Here is a 24,519-nt window from a genome sequence, read left to right on the forward strand (position 1 = left end):
GAGTTAGCAGCGTCATTGGTGAAGGCTTCCTTCTCCTTGGCTAACTCCTAATATTTTTGTGCCAGTTTCTCTTTGAGCCTCTCCATCTTAGCCAAGAGTTTTGCTTTCTCTTCATATAAGCCCAAGGCATCCTTGGACTTCTTAGTCAGGAGGGCCTTGGCTTCTTGTTGTAACTGTCTTGACTGTTGGAGTTCCTCATGAAGCTTCGACGTTTCTTGCTTGAGGTTTCCTACTTATGGAAGGGGCTCAACAACCTCATGGGACTTCTTCTCAGCTGACCCTCTCCACTCCTTCAGCTTGGAGACGACCAGGCAACTTGTTTGCCCCAGAAGCGATCCTCCTCGAGGCCCATCAGCTTCTCCTTGGCCTTGTTGGGTAGGAGGGCCTTCTTGAGAAAAGAGGGAGCGTCCAAGCTTTGGTTGCATAGTCCTTCTTCCTAGATGCTCATGCCCTCTTCTTCCTACACCATTACCAAGTCGCGTGGTGGGGATGGGCTTGGCTAAGGAGCATGGTGAAAGGGAGCACGTTCGTCTGAGGTGGAGAGCTTGGAAGGGGCATCTGTTGTCTTCCTTCTCCTTTTAAAGACTGGCCCAGAATAGGTTTCCTCGTCGTCTTCAGTAAGGGTTGGAGCTACGATGCCAACAACTTTGAGTTTGAGATCCTGGGCTAGGGGCGCTTGGGCAGCTGCCCTCATCTTCTTGTCCCTTTCTGCTAGATCCTTCTTTTTGATCCAGGCCAGCATGTTGTCTGCAAAGAGGACAAGAGAAATTTATCAACAATAAATTAAGTCAGCATCATTAAGTGAAAGAAAGAAAGGTACCAACATATGCTTTTAGTCCCCTTGGGAGAACTCTGGGCTTATGAGAGTGGTCGTGTAAAAAACCACCTTTAAGCTGGAAAGGAAGTGACAGACCTCCTGATCACGTTGAAACATGTCTTCCAGGTGCCAAGCACTCTGGAAGTTAGGCTTCTTGGTCCAGTATAAGGGAAACCCATCTAGAAGAGTGAGGTCCTTCTTGTTGCAACGTATATTCAGGAATTTGCCTTTTAAACCTTTGTAAGACTGCTGGAAGAGCGATAACAATGCTCTCCCAACCACCCCATTGAAGGAAACCCAGAGTTGGCAACCTAGGTGTTTGGTCTCAAAGAAATATAGGAAGACTTCCACAGATGGCAAAAGGCCAAACTGTGTGCAAAGAATTGAGAAACCCCAAACAAATGCCCAGTTATTTGGATGTAGCTGGGCAGGGGCCACGTTAATCTCGGTGAGAATTTATTTTTCAAGACAATGACATAAAAATAACAAAGAAGAACCCTCAGGGTCCGATGACTCATCGCAACAAACAAGCTCATCCTCTCTACACGGGATTATCTTAAGGGCTATATCGCTCTCTCTGCCAAAACGATACTTATGTTGGCACTTCTCTTTTCTAAGTGCCACTATTTGGTCACGAGAGGTGTTTGTGGAAACCTCTTCTAATAGACTCTGGGGTGCCCAGGGGTATAAAGCTTGGTAATCCATTGCAAGAGTATCTAGAAAATACAAACACAAACAAATGCAGACACACATTCAAGCAAAGAAAACCACATGCAAATATGCATTTTAGATTCAAACGAAACCATATAACCAGCATAAGTAATGACGAGCATAAGCAGGAAAGAATAAATCGAAAAAGACCCAGCTTAGGCAGTGTGATCGAAACAAATATTCCAAACAGATCATCATGCAAACACAAAGTAATGGTTTCAGTGAAAGAAAGTACCTTGTTTCAGGGAGCAGTTGAAGGTGAGGAGGTTTCCTAGGTTTGTGAAGGAGGTGTAGTGAGTCTGAGAGAGGCGCGAAGGGTTACAAGTGAAGGGGAAATGAAAAAATGAATCAAGAATGCTTTCGAACGCTAACTTAAACGAATATGGGAATAACAAGCGACAATGCTTTTTCACCGTTGATAAGAGTGCCACTTGTGCGCCCACCATTGAGTAAGGTGAAATATCACCTCAGAAACGCTTTGTGTGTTGTGCCACACCTACCCATTGTGAGATTGACACGTAAGCCACCAGAGCACACGAATAGTCTCTTTGCTAAAGCAAGCTCAGCTCGAGCCTGAGGGGCTTGTGTATTGGACCAGAGCGCTCAGGGCTCAATGGTCGGTGGTCGGATCTTGGTGCATGGCACAAGCAGGCCAGCTCGACAGTTGGGCCAGTATAATGGGCCACATGATTGGGCCCCCGTTGGACAGTAAACTCGTTTTGGTATAATTGAGGTAACTTTTTGTACACAAAGGCAAGGCGATTAATAAAGGATATTTGTGGACCTAGGGGTGCGCTTAGTGCGTATGGGTTCTAGGTCAAGTAAATGTTTTCTTTTAAACCTAAGTCCGTGCAAGAGATGGCTCAATTGATTGTTCTTGTGAGAGAGAACAGCTGCACCAGAATTTAAAGAGAAACATAACCAAACTGCATTCAATTGATGTTAGTGGGTTTCAGTCTTCAAAGAGAAAAGAGTTGACCAAGACCTGCACTGAAAACGTCAGAAAAAACAGAAAATCACATGGTCATCACATGTGATCTTTGACTAGTCATAAAGGCTCTTAAATTTTCAAGATTTTGGAATATATTCCTTTATGACATGTTGTAACTTCCTCCAGAACAAGATCAGGCTTTCAATACAGCTTTATTGACTCATGATTCTTTCATAATTGAGATCTGCAATAGACACAATTTAAAAAAGAATTAAATTCATTCTTTCACAATGCTACCAGAGAGAAAACAATCGGTTGTTTTTTTGCAACAGTAAAACAGATTTTGATTTATTAAGTATGAGCATATAAGATTCAATGAAGATGTAATTGAACATTTAACAAGAGATATTTAAGCATGAATTTGAATTAAAAACAAATATGGATAGAGATAAGGAAGGTCTTATCCTTTATGAAGTTCCTTCAATGAGTCATTTGTTTGTGATCAAGAAGCCTCTTTTGACTATTAAGAACCTTGGACTGGTACATAACATTGATTCAACTTCAAAGTTAATCTTTTCCTTCCAAGAACCTGATGAGATGACTCAGTGATGCGAATCAAATAAAGAAGGCTTTTAATAATGAAGGACAAGATCATTCGCCCTCACATTTAAAGTTCTTCTTATTATTCTTTGCAAAAGATGAGGCCCAAAGCCCAAGCCCAAGAAGGCCAAAGCCCAAGTTCATCTCATGAAGGGCAAGGCCAAGTATTAAATAATAAAGAATATTGTTGAAGGTGCTTAGAGGGAAACATTAGAAACCTCTATTGTTAAAGCATTTTTTAGTCTTTAGTTAGGAGTTTTAGGGGGGGGGTGTTAGTAGATAGGTGTAGGAGTAAATAAGGAGGTGCCAAAGTGAGAGAAGGGATCACACCTTCCTCATGCATTGTTTTAGGCGCCAATTCTAGAAGCTTTTAGGAGGGAGTTTTTTGAATTTGTGTAGCTTACATTTCAGCACCTTAGGCTATAAATTAAGGTGCAGCCCTTGTATTTTTCAGAATTGAAATGAGAGTAAAGAAACTATACTCAATTTTTGAGTGAGCATTGGAGAGCTTTTGAACCTTCTTCTCTAGTCTTATCTTGAAGGATCCATGGTGTCCTCAAGTGGCGGCAGTACACTCATCTAGGAGCAACCATCCTTCTAGTGGCGTGATCACTCACCTTCTCTTCCATCTCCATAAGCTTTTCTCTTCTCCTTTCTTCCTACTCTTTCAATTGTTCATGTTTAGCTTGTGTTCTTAAGTTTTGGTTTGGTTATTTTTCATTTTCCAGCAGCTGTTCTTATTCTTTTTTGTTTTGGTTCGGTGCATTTTAATTTCCAGCACTTCTAATTCAGTTTGCTTATCTTTTGTTCCATTTTGTTCGGTTCAATTTGACTATAATTGGAACTTCCATATGAGTTTGAAATTGGTGCTAGTTTTGGAGAGTTCTTGACTTAGAACAATGATCCAATTCTAAGAAAAAGTGCCTAACTATTGTCCAACTCAAGTTGATTCCTAAGAAGGTCAAGAACCTTTCTCTATGTGGCTATTGGAATCTCATCAGTGCCTCATGTTCTTCTAGATTCCCTGCATAAACATGAATTCAAGCAACAAGGTTTGGTCCCCTTACAAATGTGGGTCCATTTGGTTTATATTTATCATTTGAAACCTCACAATCTTTGGGAATCCATTTCATAAAGCCTCTGGGAACAAAATATTTCCTTATTTTGCAGAATCTAACAGAATGGCCTTTCTTCATGCAATAAAAGCATGTAACAACCGGTTGTTTCGACTTAACAATCGGTTGTTTTACTGGCTGTTTTGAAAAATTCTTTGAAAAATTATCTTGCTTGTTTTGTGGATTAAAACCTAATCCAGCTCTTCCAAAAACACGGTTTTGAGATGCCAAGACATTCTCAAAGTTGGATTTTCCTTTTGAAAGCTTATCCACAATACTAACAAGATAATGCACTTTCTTTTCAAGATTTTCACAATTTTCACAAATGAGAGTGTCACACTTGCAAGAAGAGTTTTTGCAATGAGTTTCCAGATTTTCAAAATCACTTTTTGATTTTTCCAACTCTTCTTCAAGTGCCTTAACTCTCTTTTCAAGCCAACTGTTAAGCTCTTTTAATCGATTGTTTGGAAGAACCAATCGATTAGCTTCATCATGTGTTTCTTGAAAAACTTCAAGCAATTCACTATAATTTTCAACATTTAGAGAAGCACATGAACTTACATCACTTGAGCTACATGACTCATCATCTCCTTCTGCAATCAAGCATATGTTTGTCTTTTCTTTTTCACTTGATGATGAGCTTGATGAGGAGACTTCATTCTCATCCCAAGCTATGTAGGCCCTTTTTGACTTTCCCTTCTTTTCTTTGTAGCTTGACTTCTTCTCCTTGCTTTCTTTATTTGGGCAATCTGCCTTTATGTGCCCTTGCTCACCACAACCAAAACAAGTATAATTATTGGAATTAAAATCATTGGATTTTTTGTTTCCATACCTTTCTTTGTTGATGTTTTTGTTGCGGTTCCTTTTCAAGAATTTGCTAAACTTTCTAAATAGCAAACTAAGGTTCTCTTTATCACTTTCATCACTGGATTCTTGCTTGCTTTTGTGCTTGATAGCTTTTAAGGCAATGTTTCTCACATGTTTATCTTCACTTTCTTGAATATTGAGTCTATTCATCTTCAACTCATGTTCCCTAAGCTTGCCAAACAAAGAAGCCATACTCAATGATGTTAGATCTTTTGATTCAGATATAGCAGTTACCTTAGGTTGCCAAGATCTATCAAGACATTTGAGAATCTTGATGTTTAGCTCTTCTTTTTCAAAGGTTTTCTCAAGGCTCATGAGGTTGTTGATGATGTGAGTGAACCTTCTTTGAACTTCAACAATAGTCTCACCCTTGAGCATTCTGAACATTTCATACTCTTGGATTAGAGTATGCTTTCTGACTCTTTTCACCTCATTGGTACCTTCATGAGTTACCTCCAAGGTGTCCCACATTTCCTTTGCTGATTTGCATTGAGAGACCCTGAAAAATTCATCTGAATTCAAGGTAGAAGTTATTATGATTTTAGCAATGCAATCAAATTTGGCATTCTTGCTTTCAGAATCAGTCCATTGAGACCAAGATTTTTCAATGGAAGATCCATCTTTTTCAAATTTTGGAACAAAGGGGTCATTTTCAATTGCATCCCAAATTCCTTTGTCAAGGGATTTTCAACAAAGATTTTCATTCTGAATTTCCAAAATTGGTAGTTCAAACCACAAAACAGAGGTGGTTTGTTGATTGAAGCACCCTCCCCAAAGTGTAATCTATCAACTATGTAAAAACAGTTTTAGGATCACACTTGAATAAATTTCAAGAACCAAGCTCTTGATGCCAATTGTTAGAATGTATGGCTTTAAACTAGAGGGGGGGGGGGGGTGAATGGTTTAAAGAGGGTTTTCACAAACTTTTTAGTCTAGAATGAAATTCCTTTGAGAAAACTTGATTAAGAACTCAGTTTGCCAAAAACACAAAGCAATTTAGTACAACACCAGAAAAACAATCGGTTGTTTCGCAGAAACAATCGGTTGTTTATACCAGTTAAAATATACAAACTGAAATTAAAGAGTTTAAGGGATAGAGAGATTGCACACACAGTTTATATTAGTTCACTCTTAAACCAAGAGCTACATCCAGTATTCCCAGAAACCACTGGGGGAATCCACTAAGCAATCAAACCTAGATTACTTACACACACCACCAAAGAAGTGACCTTGATCCCCTCAAGACACACACTTCTTTTGGCTCAGCACATACACCACCAAGAATGTTGATCTTGACAACCTCAAGAGTACACAACACTTCTTGGCTTATCACACCAGAGCTTACACAAAGTATAGAAGGATTACACTTGTTACAGAATGATCTGAAATCAATACAAGATGAAAATCCTATTCCACTATCTCTTGATTAAAGCAATCTCAAAGCAATCTTTCAACTCTTGAAAAACCAAATCAGTGAAAAACTCAAATCTGTTTTTCTATGATTAAATCTTAGTTGTTGTTTGTTACAAAAGCTTAACAAACTATTTATTGCTTTAAAAGATTGGTCAAAGCATTTAAAACAGGAGCGCATTCAGTTATAAAATTATTTAAAGCTCAGTCAAAGCACAAAACAGTTTTCTGTTATGGTTTAAAAACAAACAATCGGTTGAATGCTCGAATCAATCGATTGTTTTGGTTTGACAGCAAGTCAACCACCAAAAATTGTTTTCAACCTTTCTTAAAACACCTAAGTATAAAACAATCGGTTGTTTCGACAAAACAACAAGTTGTTTTTCACTTAGTTTGAAAAACAATTTCAATTAAAAAGGTTTGAGAATACTTAAGCTTTGGATTCAATCAAGAGTGCATTTACACAGATAATCTACCCCAAATCCTATTCTAAAACACCTCAGCAACAACAAGCACATCAAGCCTTCCATCAAACTCAAAGGATTTGTATTCTTCAAAGCTTTGAACACACTTGATTCAACACAATCAATTGGTAGGACCCCCTCTGTTTCAACGGAGCTACGTTCCAAAGTTACAAGAGATTAGACAGATTCTTGAAGAGACAAACGAAGCTAGAGTTTGTCACCAGAGTTAACAGGCGAGCAAGTCAACCGGCAAAAACACCATCAATACCACCAATCTTTCAATGTCATAAATATCCTTAAATTTTGGTTCAATTGAAGTTTATTTGTCATTATTCTTATATTCAAAATGTGTTTTCATATTTTCGATTTCAAAGATCTTACCATCCTTCGTTTTAGTATAATTTGCATTTGCACATCATTAATAATTTTCAAAGGTAGGAAATGCTTCCATTACATTGTTGCATTCTTTTCAATTTCCATTACATTACATTGTTGCATCCTATTCCTACATTTGTACTTTCCTTTTCCACGAATCCACCATTGGGCCAATTTTTGGTCATTTTATATTATTTTCCCTAGGTTTTAACATCTCTATTTGACATCCTACCACTTAATTGCTACTAAAAATGTTCTTCTAAATTATTATAAATAACTCTTTTTCATTCCATAAAATTTACTTAAATCTTCTTAATTAAGTCATCATCGTTTTGAATTTCAAGTTCAATTTGAATCACCATAGAAACCATCCTCCTCCATCCATTTGAATTCATCCAATCAAAATTCATTCCTATGAACATAGGAAACTCATGTTTAATGGGACACCAAAACATATGAGCCAATTATAAAGTTCATGTGGGCTTCTTCAAGACAGTTATCTTTTAACAATCCCCCCTCATCTCTATCACCCATTTGTTGTAGAACATCATGTCCCCCAAAATTCTAAGTTCATGTGGGCTTCTTCAAGACAATACTTATTGAGTTATCTTTTAACAATCCCCCCTCATCTCTATCACCCATTTGTTGTAGAACATCATGTCCCCCAAAATTCTATCTTATTCTGAATAAACTATTTCATGAACCCTTCTTGCTTAACATTTATCTATCCAGGTGGTCTCATAACTTTCAATTTCAGATGATAAAAGTTAAGGCTTGGAGGAGAAGAGAGAACGAACCTACAAAGATCCTAAACCAAGGAAGATAGTGATTAAACAACCCTATATGGCCAAGTATGTATTCAGATAATTGATTATTCAATTTTTATTAATGAGCATTGATGATTCAAATTGAATAGATACATTGATTTGAGTACATATATACAAAAGCTTAATCTAACAACCATTCATCGTCCATCCAATTTGGTGATTCACTATTTCAATTCCAACCAAACACATTTAAAAACAAGGTTTAATTTATGTAAAAATAATTCTTGTACCTTTTAATTGAACTATGGTCATTTGTTTGTAGTGCTCTAATGATTTAATATTAGAAAAAGATGTTATCATCTTTAAGATATGTAATAAATAACGTGATATTAAAAAAAAGGAAAAATTAAAATAGATATATTTATACATATTATATATATATATATAAATAAATAAATAAAGGGGATTCCCTCTTTAACTGCTCTCAAATTTCTTTCTATTTTATCCTTAGATTAATATTTAGTTTTATTTCATTATTTTGGGTATTGCGTCATTTTCTTCTTTTTAAAAATATTTGAAATAAATGGAGGAGCGGTTTTGAATTAAAAGAGATGGTTTATTTTTGAAAATGAATTGCTAAAAGGAGGGAGTGTCTCTTAAAATTATGAGAGAGAAATAAATTTAAAAAATATTTGAAATAAATCGAGCAACTGTTTTGAATTTAAAGAGATAATTTATTTTGAAAATTAACTGCATAAGAGGAGTGTCTGTTTGATGAGAGAGAAATCAATATTAGGAATAGTGAGTAGTGGTCGAACGTGAGCAGTTTTGAAAAAAATTCTTGAGTATATTGTCATTTTGTCATTTTTCATTATTACTGAGCGGTTACATAGGAGTAGTGGGTTTCAAGAGTAGTTGAAAAGGACCAGTTACATCCACTTCCGAAAGGAGCAGTTTTCACCGGTTACATCCACTTCATTTTCTCTTTTATATTTCGACTCCAACGAAAAAAATGCTCATAAATTTTGACACATCTTGAACCCTCTTCCTTCACGCTCCGTGTTCTTCTCCTACTCTCACCCATCTCACGTCCACTACATTCATTCCGCCTTTTCATCTGCCTCCACTCTTTCAAAATGCTCTCTAAGCACAAAAGAAGTCTATATAATTTTGATTATTTAATTGTTGGAAGAGCAAGTGGAGGCGGAAGAAGTAGAAAATGGAGAAGTTGATCTAGGTGAAGGAGAATCAACTGTTCTTCCCAATCTTTTGCGACCCCTCTCACTAATCTCAACTAGGTTGATTCTGATCTTGCTTGCTTGAACCCTCGTTTCACTTTTATTCTTCCTTTTCTCATTCTACTATATCCCTTCATCTTCACTCCCTTTAATTGGGGAAAAATGATTATTAACGTAACACTGATTTGTTTGTTTGCTTATTCATGTGTTTTGTTTGAGTTTTGGCAGGAATTTTTTTTTTCAGTGTATGCAAGGTAAAACAATTATTTTGATATTTAGCAGTTTTTTTTGGATGAGTTTAGAGATAATGTCTCCATTAGAACTGTAATCACTTTTGTTGTCATATTAAATCATTATTATTATCTTATTTTATATTTAGTATTATATCAATCATGGGGTTTCACTTATTCATATAGTTGTTTTTTCAATAATGTTTGCGTAAGTGTTTTTTCTTTTACAGTAATGTAATTGTATATCTGGAAAATTATATTTGATTGTAATTCACCATTAATTAGTATCTTTTGTCTTCCAGGTGTTAGGCATGATGGTTGATATTTCTATATATTCGATGTACAATTTGGAAACAAAGCCTGACAAGGAAACTTCCTTCTTCTAAAACACTGGCTACTAATGATGAAGCATCTGAAGAACCGATGATTGACCATTCTAACAATGTTGAGAAAAAAAAATTCTAACAATGTTGAGACCCTCACAAAGTAGTGTTAACAATGAGGCACCATCAACCACCGTTGATTAATGTATTTTCATATTCGTGGAATGTTTGGAAATAAAAGTATTCCACAATAATAGTATTCTTTTCTTTTAATTCTCATGATTTTGAATCTCATACTTTTTTGTTAATATTGGAAAAAAGTTGAATTCTCGTGTTATTCTAAAGTTTGCAAAAAATATTGTTGGCTAACTCTGTCTCATCGGATTTTATATTTTATTTTATTCTTGACTACAATTTTCAGTTTTTGTTTATATTAATTTTATAAAAATAAAATATAAAGAGATTATATCCTTTTACTTATGCAAAGACTAATATTTATTTAATTATTAAAGAGTGTATTTATGATAGCAAAATGTGAAAAAAATTGAATGATAACAATTGTGACATATAAAATAATTTAAAGAAATATTATATAACTAATCCTAATTAATTTTATATAACTAATCCTAATTAATTTATTTTACATTCAATTATTTTTAATTTTTAAAAGATTAATGTGGTATAAACATTCAAAATCTTAACAATGGAAGATGAAAAATATATAAGAAAAGAAAAAAAAATCCTAAAATTAGTTAATAGTTTTACAATTTTAATATATTTTTTAAAGAAATTATTATAAAATTAAGCACTTTTAATTTATAACAATTTATTATTTAATTTTAATATATTTTAATTTTAGTGTTATTTATATTTTAACAATTTTATGTTTACCACTCGAATTTAATATTGAAATATCGTTTAAATTATTATTAACTAACTTAGTTTTTTTTTACTTTTTTACTGTAATTTTATTAAAAAATAGTATTAAAATATTATATAACCTTATTTACAAAATAAATTATTTAGTTATTTTAAAATAATGAAAAATTATTTGATTATTTATTTTAAATTAAATAAATATTATTATTTTATTTACATAAAGATTTTTTTTTATAAATATGATACTATTTAAATAAAATTTTATTTTTTTTAAACAAATAATTGTAAATACAGTTTTTTTTATTAAAATTTTAAGTAAATCCAATCTGCTTAAAGGAATCTTTCGCATATCTTTATTATATTAAAAAATATATAACTTTAATATGTTATTTTTAAAATTTAATTGTTTTATGTTTTCGTATTTTTATTATATTAAAGTACATATAACTTTAATATGTTATTTTTATAATTTAATTATTTTATGTTTTCACATTTTTATTATATTAAAGTATATGTAACTTTAATATATGTTATTTATACTTCTATACCTATATATATACCTATATAAAGGAGATTCCTATTTAACTGAAATTCTATTTTATTTTAATTTTATTTTTATATTTTAATTTTATTTTATTATTTTACAAATATATGATCGAAGATATTTTTTAGTAGTTTTAATTTTATATATTAAAGTGAGACTAACAGAATAAATAAAACTATTTTTAAATTTAAAATTAAACATTGCAAAATGAAACTTGCTCAGGAGCATTGCATAAGTGTATCTTTTTCCGTTCATCTTCATTTTTATCCCCCATCAAACTTTTTTTTTCATTTTCAGAAGTTATATTATCATTCCAAAACCACGAAATCAACCAGTAAATATTGTTTTTCAATTATAAAATAGAAGATGGATATGCAATGTGTGAATTTACTCTGTTTTTTTTAAATTTATTTATGCATGTGGGTGCAGTGTCCATTGAATTTTCCAAAGATTGAAAATACAAAGAGAGGATATGAGGAGAATATAGGCGTTGCAGTTGAATAGAGATATCAACACAAAACATTTACACATTTATCTACACAAACAGGTATTTATTAATATATGTATATTGCATATATATATATATATATATATATATATATATATATATATATGTCTGTGTGTATTTTGCAATTTATTCATAATTGTTAACTGTAATAGGGTCGGCCATCGGCCAAATCATCATGGCATGGGTCGGCCATCGGCCATGTTTCAGTGGTCTCGGTCGTATCGGCCAAGTCTTCTAAGGTCTCGGCCTCTCGGTCGTCTCGGCCTCTCGGCCAAGTCTTCTAAGGTCTCGGCCCCTTGGGCAAGTCTTCTAAGGTCTCGGCCTCTCGGCCAAGTCTTCTCAGGTCTCGGCCTCTCGGCCAAGTCTTCTAAGGTCTCAGCCTCTCGGCCAAGTCTTCTCAGGTCTCGGCCTCTCGGCCATACCGGTACACTTGCCCCCCAGGCTCAAGGGCAGATGTGTTACATATGTCCGATGAGTCTTTAATGATGGGTTTCGGTCGGTTTCCCTTGATCATGCGGCTATTCCATTTCTCGAGGTGTGACGTGACCCTAGGTGTGATCAAATAAGTTGGATTTGGGCGGTCGGCTTTTTAATTGTGATTTTAATCGAACAAGAACGGGCGATCGGCCATTTAATTGTGATCTTTAATCGAACAACTAAGGATAGGTGGCCAGCTATTACATGCGATGTTAATCGAGCAAGTGTAGCGGGCGGTCGGCCATTTTGATTGTGGACGTGTAACTCGAACAAATAAAATATGGGCGATCGGCCGATATTTGCGAGCGTTAAACTCGAGCGAGTAAAATGTGGGCGATCGGCCATTTTAATTGTGAACGTGTAAGTTGAGCAAATAAAATGTGGGCGATCGGCCAATATTTGCGAGCGTTAAACTCGAGCGAGTAAAATGTGGCCGATCGGCCAATATTTGCGAACGTGTAACTCGAGCAAATAAAATGTGGGCGATCGGCCATTTTAATTGTGAACGTGTAACTCGAGCAAATAAAATGTGGGCGATCGGCCAATATTTGCGAGCGCTAAACTCGAGCGAGTAAAGTGTGGGCGATCGGCCATTTTAATTGTGAACGTGTAATTCGAGCAAATAAAATATGGGCGATCGGTCAATATTTGCGAATGTTGGAATCGAACAAGCGGGCGTTTGCTAGGCCGGCACTTGCGATGTTAATCGAGCAAGCGGGCAGTCGGGCAATACTTGCGATGTCATCGAGCAAGTTTGGTTGGCGATCGGCCGGCACTTGCGATGTTTAATCGAGCAAGCGGGCAGTTGGGCGGCCGGCACTTGCAATGTTTAATCGAGCAAGCGGGCGTTCGGCCAACACTTGCGATGTCATCGAGCAAGTTTGGTTGGCGATTGGCCGGCACTTGCGATGTTAATGGAGCAAGTGGGCAGTCGGGCAATACTTGCGATGTCATCGAGCAAGTTTGGTTGGAGATCGGCCGGCACTTGCGATGTTAATCGAGCAAGCGGGCAGTTGAGCGGCCGGCACCTGCGATGTTAATCGAGCAAGAGGGCGTTCGGCAGGCCGGCACTTGCGATGTTAATCGGGCAAGCGGGCGTTCGTCAGGTCGGCACTTGCGATGTTAATCGAGCAAGCGGGCGTTCGGCAGGCCGGCACTTGCGATGTTTGATCGAGCAAGCGGGCCTTCGGCAGGCCGGCACTTGCGATCTTAATCGAGCAAGCGGGCAGCGGGCGGCCGGCACTTGCGATGTTAAATCGAGCAAGCGGGCGTTCGGCCAATACTTGCGATGTCATCGAGCAAGTTTGGTTGGAGATCGGCCGGCACTTGCGATGTTAATCGAGCAAGCGGGCAGTCGGGCTGCCGAGAAGTCGGCCAAGCATTGAGACTTGATGGCGCTCCTCGGCTCATAGCGTATGTCGAACTCGGAGAGTTCGACCGACCATCCTATCATCCTCCCTGCAAGGTCCGGTTTAGATAAAATTTTAAAAATAGGGTAGTCTGTTCTTACAGTTATGGAGTGATTTTGGAAATAGGGGCGCATCCGCCTTGCCGTGAGGACGAGTGCGAGAGCCTCCTTCTCAATCATCTGATATCGGGTCTCGGCCGAGTGGAGGGTTCGGCTAACATAGTATACGGGTCGCTCCTCGCCCTCGGCTTCCGGCACTAGGGCAGCGCTCACTGCTTCTTCCGAGGTTGCTAGATATACCAGGATTGGGTTGTCGGGCCTCGGCTTCTGGATGACGGCCGGGGATGTGAGGAACTCCTTGAATTGTTTGAAGATTTCCCCACATTGGTCGTCCCAGACGAATTTTTTGCCCTTTCGGAGCAACTGGACCATCGGCCTCGTCCTCCTGGCGGTAGTCTACGCCCTTGAAGTCTTCGTCCGTGAAGGTGATGGGTGGCATCCTCGGCCGGAATGCCACTGTGTTGACCTGGTGTACCGCCCAGAGGTGTTTCTTCCGAGCGTTGTTTGTGCTTCCTCCCCCGGCGAAGCCGCCGGCTATAGTGTTGATAACTTCTCGGTTACCTCTCCTATCTCGGCCTCCCTGGGGGGATCGTCCCTTTGAGGGGGTCGGCCCTCGCAGGATGTCGGTCGCCTCTGTTATCTCGGCCATTTTGTCCGCCTGGGTGGATCCGCCCGGCCCGGAGGGTCTCGGCCATTCCTGACGAAACGGTGGAGATGCCCAGCCTGGATAAGTTCCTCGATCTTATCCTTAAGGGCCTGACACTCGTCGGTTGAGTGTCCGGTGTTTTGGTGGTACCGACATTGCTTCCTCCGGACGCAGGGCCGTCAGCATGTGGTGCATGGCGACGTCCGGACTCAGATTTCGGATGCTCATCGCCACTTTACTGAACCTATCCACGAAGGTTCTCAGCGACTCTCCCTTCTCCTGGCGAATGCCTACCAGAGCGATGGAGGTTAGATGGTGCGGCCGGCTGGTCGCGAACTGCGTTTCAAACTTTGTGACGAGCATGGCAAAGCTGTCGATGGAGTTGGGTGAGAGCTTGGTGAACCAACTAAGGGCTGCACCCTTCAAGGATGTGGGGAACACTCGACACAAGACGGCGTCGTCCGAGGTGTAGAGACTCATATGGGTTGTGTAGGCGTCCATATGCTCGTCCGGGTCGGTCGACCCGTCGTATCGGTCTCGGTTGAAACACTTCCACTTCTCAGGAAGTGGGACTTCGATGATGTTGTTTGTAAAGGGATGTCGGCAGTTCGGGTCGGTCGTCGGGGTGGACCTGATTAGGCACGACTCGTCGCCCATCTCAGTCTCGCGGGGAGGGGGTCGGCCTCTCGTCCCCTCGGCCACATCCGGGTTGGGGGGAGAGGTGTAGGACTTGCCGACCACGTTCGTCGGTATGACAGAGGGTCCGCCCTCCCCCAGCTTCTTTCTCATATCTTCGTTCTCCCTGCGAAGAACTTGCAGCTCTTGTTCATTTTTCTGAGCGGCCTCCTCGGCCTTTCTTCGCATCTCGGCCATCTCCCTCTGGAGAGACAGTAGCAGCATTGTTTGGTCGGCTTCAGTCATTCTTTCCATGCTTCTTGTTGAAACCATCTACTTTTTTCCTTCAGCTAGTTTCCCTCGGCCCCACGGTGGGCGCCAATTGTTCCTGCTAGGGAGATGGGACCTAGAGAACTGTTGAAGTCTTTTTCTCCTTCCTTCGGTCGGTCAGGTGACTGGGTAGTGAACTGAGGTTCTCTTCGTCCTCCTGCTTCTCCTTCGGCCCTCGGCCTCGGCTGAACACCGGATGGTGGGGGTACCTGCGAAGGCACTCCGACGCTCAAGTCAGTAAAGCGGGTGGTCAGCTCTCAGAGTGATAAATGACATACCTTACTCCTTAGGATGCGTACTATTTATATTATTCTAGTGGGCCTACCTTGTTGGGCCCATTTATCGAGGTGGACACCTCTTAGGTTTGCATTACCTAATTCTTAATGATAGATTACCTTCACTGATCTTGGTTTGAGCGTTAACTGTAATAGGGTCGGCCATCGGCCAAATCATCATGGCATGGGTCGGCCATCGGCCATGTTTCAGTGGTCTCGGTCGTATCGGCCAAGTCTTCTAAGGTCTCGGCCTCTCGGTCGTCTCGGCCTCTCGGCCAAGTCTTCTAAGGTCTCGGCCCCTTGGGCAAGTCTTCTAAGGTCTCGGCCCCTCGGCCATCTCGGCCAAGCCATCCAAGGTCTCGGCCTCTCGGCCAAGCCTTCTAAGGTCTCGGCCCCTCGGCCTCTCGGCCAAGTCTTCTAAGGTCTCGGCCTCTCGGCCAAGTCTTCTCAGGTCTCGGCCTCTCGGCCAAGTCTTCTAAGGTCTCAGCCTCTCGGCCAAGTCTTCTCAGGTCTCGGCCTCTCGGCCATACCGGTACAATAATTGACATTCTTTAATAGGAATAAAATTTGTAAAATAATGAAACACTTAGAAGGATGATCGAACACTCGCATTGATTAAGCCAATTAACACTAAGGTATAATGATTTTACAATAATGATGATAATGATATTTTTTATTCATAATATACTATAAATTTATATTATTAATATAAGTATGCAAATAATAACATTATTTATTTAAATTTTTTAAATAAATAAAAATAAAAATATAATAAAAATAAAAAATAAAAAATGCGCAGATGTGCCCGCTAGTAATAATAATTGTAATGGGATTAAAAGTTGAATAAAATAGGTTTAAATTCAATTTTAAAAGACGGTTTTGTAAACGTGAAATTTCGGTTCAATAAAAATTAATTGTATATTTGATTCTTAAGTCTTTTAAAATTAAACTATTCTGGAACTTCGTGATTACCTTTTATAATTTCTAACAGAAAATATTGACATGTTATTAATGGAAAAAATGTATATTACGTATTTATGTAGAATACTAATAACATAAAAAGTTTTAACCTTGTTATAAAAAAATATATCATAAATATTTTTTAGCAATAATTGATAATATTGGCTGAATATTACTTAATTTTAAAAACTTAAAAAACTAAATATGCTATCAAATTCGCATTAGAATCAAAATTACACACGTTATGGACACTACAACAATAAAAAATGGATTTAAGCAAAAAATTATAACTTTTTCTGTATTTTTACTCTTCTTAATTTTAATTTTAAATGTATTACTTCTTACTTTTCTACACACAATATTTTAACATCCAATACAATTTTAAATCCACCTTACACTCATTATTCTATCTTTTATTTTATTTTTTATAAATACAAATAACCCTATTATCCTCTACAAGTAGTTTGTCAAATGGTTGGTGGATCTCTTATCTAAACTATTTTGAAGATAAAAAAAAATACTGTGTATCAAAATTGAAGAAACTAAATATATATTTTTTTTAAGAGACTAAAATCGAATTTAATAATTTTTAAAAGAATATTTTACTCTATATATAGGAAAATTGAAAAGTAAGATATGGAAATTGTTTGATAATAAATCTGCAGTTGAAAAGAAAAGTGACACATGCATTGGCACACTTTGCAGGAAACAGATGATAGAAGAGAGGGAGAAGATACCTTTCTTCCACAACCTATGAATCACACAACACAACACAACACAACGATTACTAAATTATAAGCTCTTTGATTCTTAAGCACAACACATGAAAATGCCTCCTTCTCTTCATTCTTTTCCTCGTTCATTCTTCTTCTGTTGCTTCCTCCTCCTTTCTCTTTTTCTTCTGCTCTTGCTATTGGTGCCACCTTCTTCTTCTTCTTCTTCTTCTGGTGCCCCAAATGACAAGGTAACTGTGTCACTCTACTATGAGAGTTTATGCCCCTATTGTGCTGATTTCATTGTGAACCATCTTGTGAGGCTCTTCCAAACGGATCTTATCTCCATTGTCAACCTCAGATTGGTCCCTTGGGGCAATGCTTGGATTGCACCAAATGCCTCTATCATTTGTCAGGTTATATCTCTTCCATTCTTTTTTTCATCATGTTGTTCATTTTTGTCTTCAATCATTTTATTCATTAACCCAGTTATGTTAATGAGAAAATGTAAACTTAATTGTTAATTTGTTTTGTTGTTATTTTTTAATTAAAACTAAAGGTATTTTTTCCTGATAATTTATAGTTTTTATTAATGCAAATTTTTATTAGTGAAAGAGAAGAAGTTCTCATTTTTATGTAGGAGAATATTATCTGGAAGTGGGAATCAAATTTTATTCTTCATTTAGAACGAGCTTCGATACATTTTTTATAATTAAGAGAAAAAATAAGAATACAAAATAAAATACTTTTTTTATGTATAAGTTAATAAGTCAAATTTCTTTCAAATTTTAATTTCTTCCATTCATACATGAATTAATTTTCATTTATAGAAAAAATTTATTTATTCTCTTAAAAATATTAGGGATAAATTTGTGTAAGCATACTCTAATTATGTCCTAAAATGAGTTTTCTATTCATAAGTCAGATACTCTAAATGTTGATATTTTTAAAAATGGATCTGAATTCCTGTAATTGTGTTAAACCTAATTCATCTGAATTTTAGTTATTTGGCTATATTGTGATGATTAGAACAGCCTTTTTTGTCTATATTGATTTGTAATTAAACTCTTTGCATGACTATGCAGAAACTGGTTCCAGAACAAATCTGAAACCAGAGAACTAGAAGTTATGATATTGAAACAAATTTGTAACAGTTATGGGTCAATTTCTGGGATCCGTAAAACTTAATTTAAAGGCACTGTCACCCTAATAAATTCTTCCCTTAATTTGCCCAATTCACTCCTTTCCCCAATTCAATTCTTCAACAACCCACCACTATTATCAACCACCTTTAAGGATAAGGTAAAACAAAAGGGAGTGATGTCTCTTGGGATGGGAAATAAGCTTATATTTTTGGGTGTTATATATGTTGATCAGAGAAAATATTCACATTGAATATTTTTATATTTTTAAATTGATTTTCCAGTCTCTATTTTATATATTTTTTAAAATTATTATATTACTGTTAGTTTGTTTAGTATTTTGTATTTAAATGTATGCAATTATAACTTTATTATGGAAATAAAAAATGTGTTATATTAAATTTTGATAATATAATATTTTTTATAGTTTGATTCATAATAAAATTATTTTAAACAAGTTAACATGAAAAACATTTTAAAATTAACTTATAAACTAATTTTATTTTATAACAACTATTTAAGTTTTTATTTTATTATCTAAACATACTTTTAGTTTGTTAATGTGATTGACAGATTGAGTAGTGCAAACTCAATGTTATTTTATTGTTAGTCGGCAGTTAAGGACCCATCTACGAAGGATCGAATTGGGCTTAATCATTATAGGCCTGCCAATCACCCTCTTGTTTTGGGTTTAAAAATGATAACATTTTTCTTCCTGCACCCCACAAGGTTACGCAAAGACAAAAACTGTCCCTATATAAAACTGTACATTTATTTTTTTTTATTCTGGATTATGAAATCTGGTAAATTTTCGGATGGTTCTTCAGGTAAAATTTTGGATTGACGCGTCCGGTAATCTCCCGGATTGGTGCTTCCGGTAGTACATGAATGACAGTTTAATCCAAAATAAAAAATGCAAAACATCCATAATTGAAAAAACCATTCCAGATCCGCCAATTCATAATTCAAAATATGTCTTCCAGATTCAGAAATCCATAATTGAAAAAAATATTCCAGATCCACCAATCTGTAATAGAAATTAGGCTTCCGGATTTAGCAATCTGAAAATCAACAATTTATGCAAACTTTATTTCCGAAACACCCTCTCATTTGGAAAGAAACATTATTCACTTTCGGATTGATGAATCCGTAGCACACTCTCAGATCTTGAATTCAAATAACAGGTGAATGTCAGTTTCAGAATTTACAAAATTGTGGGGATGCAGGAAGAAAAATGTAGGGGTCAGGAAGAAACTGCCTATTTGCACCGTTTTTTTTCTCTTCAGACCATTTTTAAGAAGGGTGTAAAAAAAAGTCTCCATATTTGTTTGACAAAAGTTTTTAATGAAGTTAGTTTGACCAAAGAGTCAAATTCTTACTTTGTCGACTGTGAATTATGTTAACTCCATATTTATTAATCGTAAAAGTGTGGTGGAAATGACCCAAATATGCAAAATATCTTCAAATTAAAAAAAGGAAAAAAGGGGTAAAATATTTTTCTTCAGTATCATAATGTCTTTTATTAATAAAACCATTTTCTATTTTTATTTCGTTCTATATAATTTATTTTTACCATCATCAATTTTATTTTATCTTTCTCTTAATAATTGCAGCATGGAGAGGATGAATGCTTCCTAAACACGATCGAGGCCTGCACTATTACAATCTATCCTGACATGGTAGAGTTCCTATATAACAATTTTAATTTTCTCTGAACTTTCTAATTTTTTATTTTTTTTTTGTTAAAATTGGTTTTGAAGAAGTTACTCCAAAAATTAGGATACTAACTATGAGTAGTCATGCATCACATTTTCATGCATGCATGAAGCAGCATTTCAGATTTGTTGAGTGTAATGAGTTAACACAGAATTATGATGCATGCAGATGCAGCATTTCAGATTTGTTGAGTGTTTGGAGCGTCTGAGCTTAGAAGGGAGACACAGGCAATGGATGAACTGCTTCCAAATGACTGGTTTGGGCACATCACCTATTGATTGTTACACGAGTGGCAATGGGAAAACTGTCAGTTCTTTTTCTTCTCTTATTTCATTTTTCATTTCTATCTTCTATAATTAATATATGCTATTAGTAAAATCCCTAAATTTAATATGTTAATAACTAATATTCTTTGATAAAAAGAAATGATAATTCCTTTTTAAGGTTTGGTTTTTACTCTTTTGGACGGATTACGTAGTTGTAGGGATATCGTGTGTGAAAGCGTGATAATTTCAACCAAAGATTATGAGACATTAAAGTAACAAGAAAAATGAGAATGATACCATAATTTTTAGGTAGAAAATCCCTTTAATATAGAAGTAAAAAACCACCGGCGAGAGAGCTGAAACTTCAACTATAATGGTACTGGGAGTACAATAAATTCCTCTCAGGCTAATAGATAAATAGTCCCAAAACAATTTCTCTCTATATGGGTTAAACACTTACACCTAAGAGAAGAAATATATAGTATATGAAAAGAGAGAGGAAGCAAGTGTATATTGTTGTTTGTTGTATTAGATTGTTTGAAGGAAGCTACTATATATAGTGATTCTAAGAGACAACAACAATAAAAACAATTAATGGTAAGTAACCTCTCTTTGATAACAATTAATTGTGAACTGTGAGTAACCTTCCAATGATTTCAATAAATTGCAAACGGTAAGTAACCTCCCAATTATGCTAAGAAAATGGAAAATGTGAGTCATATCCCACAGTAGTTCCACTTGATTATTTTTTTTTCTTCTTTAATAATACTTTTTCATATAATGATAAATGATTGCTGAATTTGAAGTGTTAAGTTATATGAGTTGTTAAATTCTATAGTAATTTCCAAGATGAAGTTTTATAAAGGAAAAAATAAATTATATGTAAACACCTTTTATGTTTACCAAGCAGATTGACCTAAGGTATGCAAAGGAAACATCTGAGCTTAAACCTCTCCATAGGTTTGTTCCATGGGTGGTTGTCAACAACCAAGCACTCCAAGAGGTTTGTGACTGATGTCAAATTGAAGATTGTAGAACCCAAGTGAATTGCGTTGTGGCTAAACTCTTTTGCCTTTTCCTGTGGATGCAGGACTACAGAAATTTTGTGACCTATATTTGTAGGGCTTACAAAGGCCAAGTGATACCAAGTGCTTGTAGATCATCATCACTTTCAGCAAGAACTTATGATGAGTCAAATGAGAAAGTCAATAATTCCTTTATACCTGTTTGCTATGCAGACGAAGCAAGAAATCTGACCATACACTTTGGCAACAAGATTAAGCAGTAATTCACCATGAAAATTAGGTTGGAATATAGTTTCAGTGTGATTATTGATGTGGAATATTACACTTTGGAAACAAGCTTAAGTCTATAACTTTGATTGTTCATGACTTGCATTCAACTATGGAAGCGTAAATTACCATAATAAGATATTAGAACATGCAGATTTATTTCTCCATTTTAGTTTTCTCATTATACATATTTTGAAAATGTTAGAATTTTGTGTTGTGTCTTGTTTTTCATCAGCTGGATAATTTAATAAGAATGTTTGATTGAGATTGTTTGGTACACAGAAATATTTATTTAATCTTTGTTCATAAAAAAACAGTCTATCTTTTAAACTGTTAACATCTATTATTAAATAATTATTTTATTTGTTTTTTTTTATACTTTTTGCTATTTTCTTTATAGCTAGTTATAGTTATTGTATCTATACATGGGTATAAAACTAACTTAGTGAGAGTGAGATTAACGCACTGTTGTTCATCTTTATGTTTAAATGTGTATAATTGCGTAATCAGTATACTCGTTTTTGTATGTGTTTATAAAAATTGTTTGTGGAAAATCATATTTATTTCTCTTATTTTTTTTCTTATACATTAATTTTATGTGCACGGAAACAAATAATATGTAACGTGTTTTCGTGAGTTTCTTTATTTTTGTTACACAATAAAAAAAGTATCAATTAATTTTTTTTCTATTATAAAAAAAATAAAACTACTCATATATGAAAAATTAAAAATTAGGTTAAAATAACATGACTTTAAAAAAAAAAAACATTTCCATCGATATTTTAACATCATAATTCAAATATTTCATAATGAAAAAAGGTAAATGAACACCCAATGTTCCACTACCCTTGTTTTAAGTAACTAAATAAAGTAGAACAGTACATCTATTAATTTTTTATAAAAACTTTCATGGTATCAGTATCCAACTTGACATTTTAGCTAAACTAACATTTCAAGTAACAACAATCATTTGTCCTCACATAAAAAAAGTATTATTAAAAAAGAAAAAAGAAAGAAAATACAAAAGAAAATATGGGGAACTAGACCAAAACTCATATGTTAACAAAAACAATACATAGGTAGACTATACCTATTCATAAAGAATTCTAAAAACATACTAGATGAAAACCTATTATACCAATGAAATGATTATCTATGAATAAATCTTAAATTTGTTAACTTATCACGACACACATTCCCTTCATGAAAAATATGAGTATCCCTAAACCTGATTTTCTCACAGTAATTAAGACAAGTATTTCATCGATTACGAAGCTTCCACTAAACTTGTCATCAAGAGATGACCCCAAGCCGTTTTCTCAACAAATCATGGAAGATCTTGTGTCGCCTCATTATATCACACCCAATATCACTTTTTTCTTTGGGATAGAGGACCCCGAGAGTCATCTAAAGGCGTTTAGGGCTCAAATGATCATCTTTGGGTGGTCGGATGCAATCCGATGTAAGATGTTCATGGGTACCATCACAGGAACAACTTTGCAATGGTTTAGTGGAATCCCAGATGGTCACATCACCTATTTCCCTCAGTTCTCTAAAATGTTTAAGGAGCAGTTCTCGGCTAATAAGGTCAACCCTCCACGATTATATGATCTTTTCAATATCAAACAGAGGGAAGAGGAGTTGCTTAATGAATACTTGAATAGATTCTGTGTAGTCTTAGTAAGAATTCAAACTCAGGATGAAGAAATGGTGGTTGCTGCTTTCATACAACGGATGACAACAAGCCCATTCAGTGATTCATTAATCAGGAATCCGGCGGAGACGTTATCCAAGGTGCGTGGACCAGCTACAACACATATCGAGGTTGAAAAGGTCGTGCTCAGGAAAAATGGCAGCTCACGGTCGAAACAACCCAGACATAAGGAAAACAGTCGAGATCAACATTGTGTGTTGTTTTGGGATATTGAGACGCCTAGTGTCCGACAACGTAACCCAATTTGTCAGCCAACAGTTGGGTAAGCTGTGCTCAGAGCTCAGAATAAAGCAGATGTTCGCCTTAGTAGAACACCCTCAGACGAATGTCCAGGTTGGGTCAGCTAACAAAGTCTTATTGAGAGGTTTGAAGAGGAGGTTAGAAAAGGTCAAGGGAACTTGGTCAGAAGAAGTTCCTAGAATTTTGTGGGCCTATCACACCACTCCGCAATCAACAACCAAAGAGACACCTTTCAATCTAGTATATGGGTCAGATGCCATGATACCAGTGGAGATGCAAGAGAATTCTCCTAGGTTCCAAAGCTTTGTTGTTGAGGAAACTAACAAAGGAAGGAAGGTAAACATGGATTTGTTTGACAAAATGCATGAACATGCCTGTATTAACTTAGAGGCTTTAAACAAAAGGGTGGAGTTAAAGCAAAAGATCGAGATGAAACCTTGCAGTTCAAGGTTTTCGACTTGGTGATGCGGAAGGCCCACCCCTACCAGTTGGAAAATAAGTTATTTCCAAAGTGGACTGTCCCGTTTCGCATAATTGAGGTGTTCGGGAATGAAGCGTATAAGCTGGAAACCCTGGAGGGGGGAGCCATCCCACGAATGTGGAACGTGGTAAATCTCAAGTTTTATTTTAGTTAAGATATTTCATTTTGATGCTTTCCTTTTGAACAATATGAGGATGCTCTTTATCCTTTGAAGGGGTTTTTAACGAGGTCATCTAGTGATAAATTTGTTATCAGAAGATGGTGCATTAGTTTGTTCGTTGATTTACTTGATGTAGCACACGGTAAGTCGACCTAACTCGGCGTAAGTTATTTCCAAAGTGGACTGGCCCGTTTCACATAGTCGAGGTGCTCGGGAATGGAACGTATAAACTGAAAATCCTAGAG

At 36.2% G+C, this 24,519-nt stretch overlaps 1 protein-coding gene across 1 annotated transcript; it reads left to right on the forward strand.

Moving 5' to 3' along the window:
* Nucleotides 1-17,188: 17,188 nt before the first annotated feature.
* Nucleotides 17,189-21,846, forward strand: LOC137819304 (gamma-interferon-responsive lysosomal thiol protein). Its single transcript, XM_068623104.1, has 5 exons — nucleotides 17,189-17,679; nucleotides 20,019-20,084; nucleotides 20,290-20,427; nucleotides 21,298-21,390; nucleotides 21,478-21,846. The coding sequence occupies exons 1-5, from the start codon at nucleotides 17,374-17,376 to the stop codon at nucleotides 21,673-21,675; spliced, it is 801 nt and encodes a 266-aa protein (XP_068479205.1). The 5' UTR covers nucleotides 17,189-17,373; the 3' UTR covers nucleotides 21,676-21,846.
* Nucleotides 21,847-24,519: the final 2,673 nt, after the last annotated feature.

The sequence above is a fragment of the Phaseolus vulgaris genome, chromosome 10, assembly GCF_000499845.2.
Source record: "Phaseolus vulgaris cultivar G19833 chromosome 10, P. vulgaris v2.0, whole genome shotgun sequence".
In the NCBI taxonomy this organism is placed as follows: Eukaryota; Viridiplantae; Streptophyta; class Magnoliopsida; order Fabales; family Fabaceae; genus Phaseolus; species Phaseolus vulgaris.

Bases quoted from the DNA above. Each gene is read 5' to 3' on its own strand.
- LOC137819304 (XM_068623104.1), top strand. From the start codon at position 17,374: ATGAAAATGCCTCCTTCTCTTCATTCTTTTCCTCGTTCATTCTTCTTC. The intron at 20,085-20,289 runs GTAGAGTTCCTA...TGATGCATGCAG, and splicing joins TTACAATCTATCCTGACATG to ATGCAGCATTTCAGATTTGT. The intron at 20,428-21,297 runs GTCAGTTCTTTT...TTTACCAAGCAG, and splicing joins CGAGTGGCAATGGGAAAACT to ATTGACCTAAGGTATGCAAA.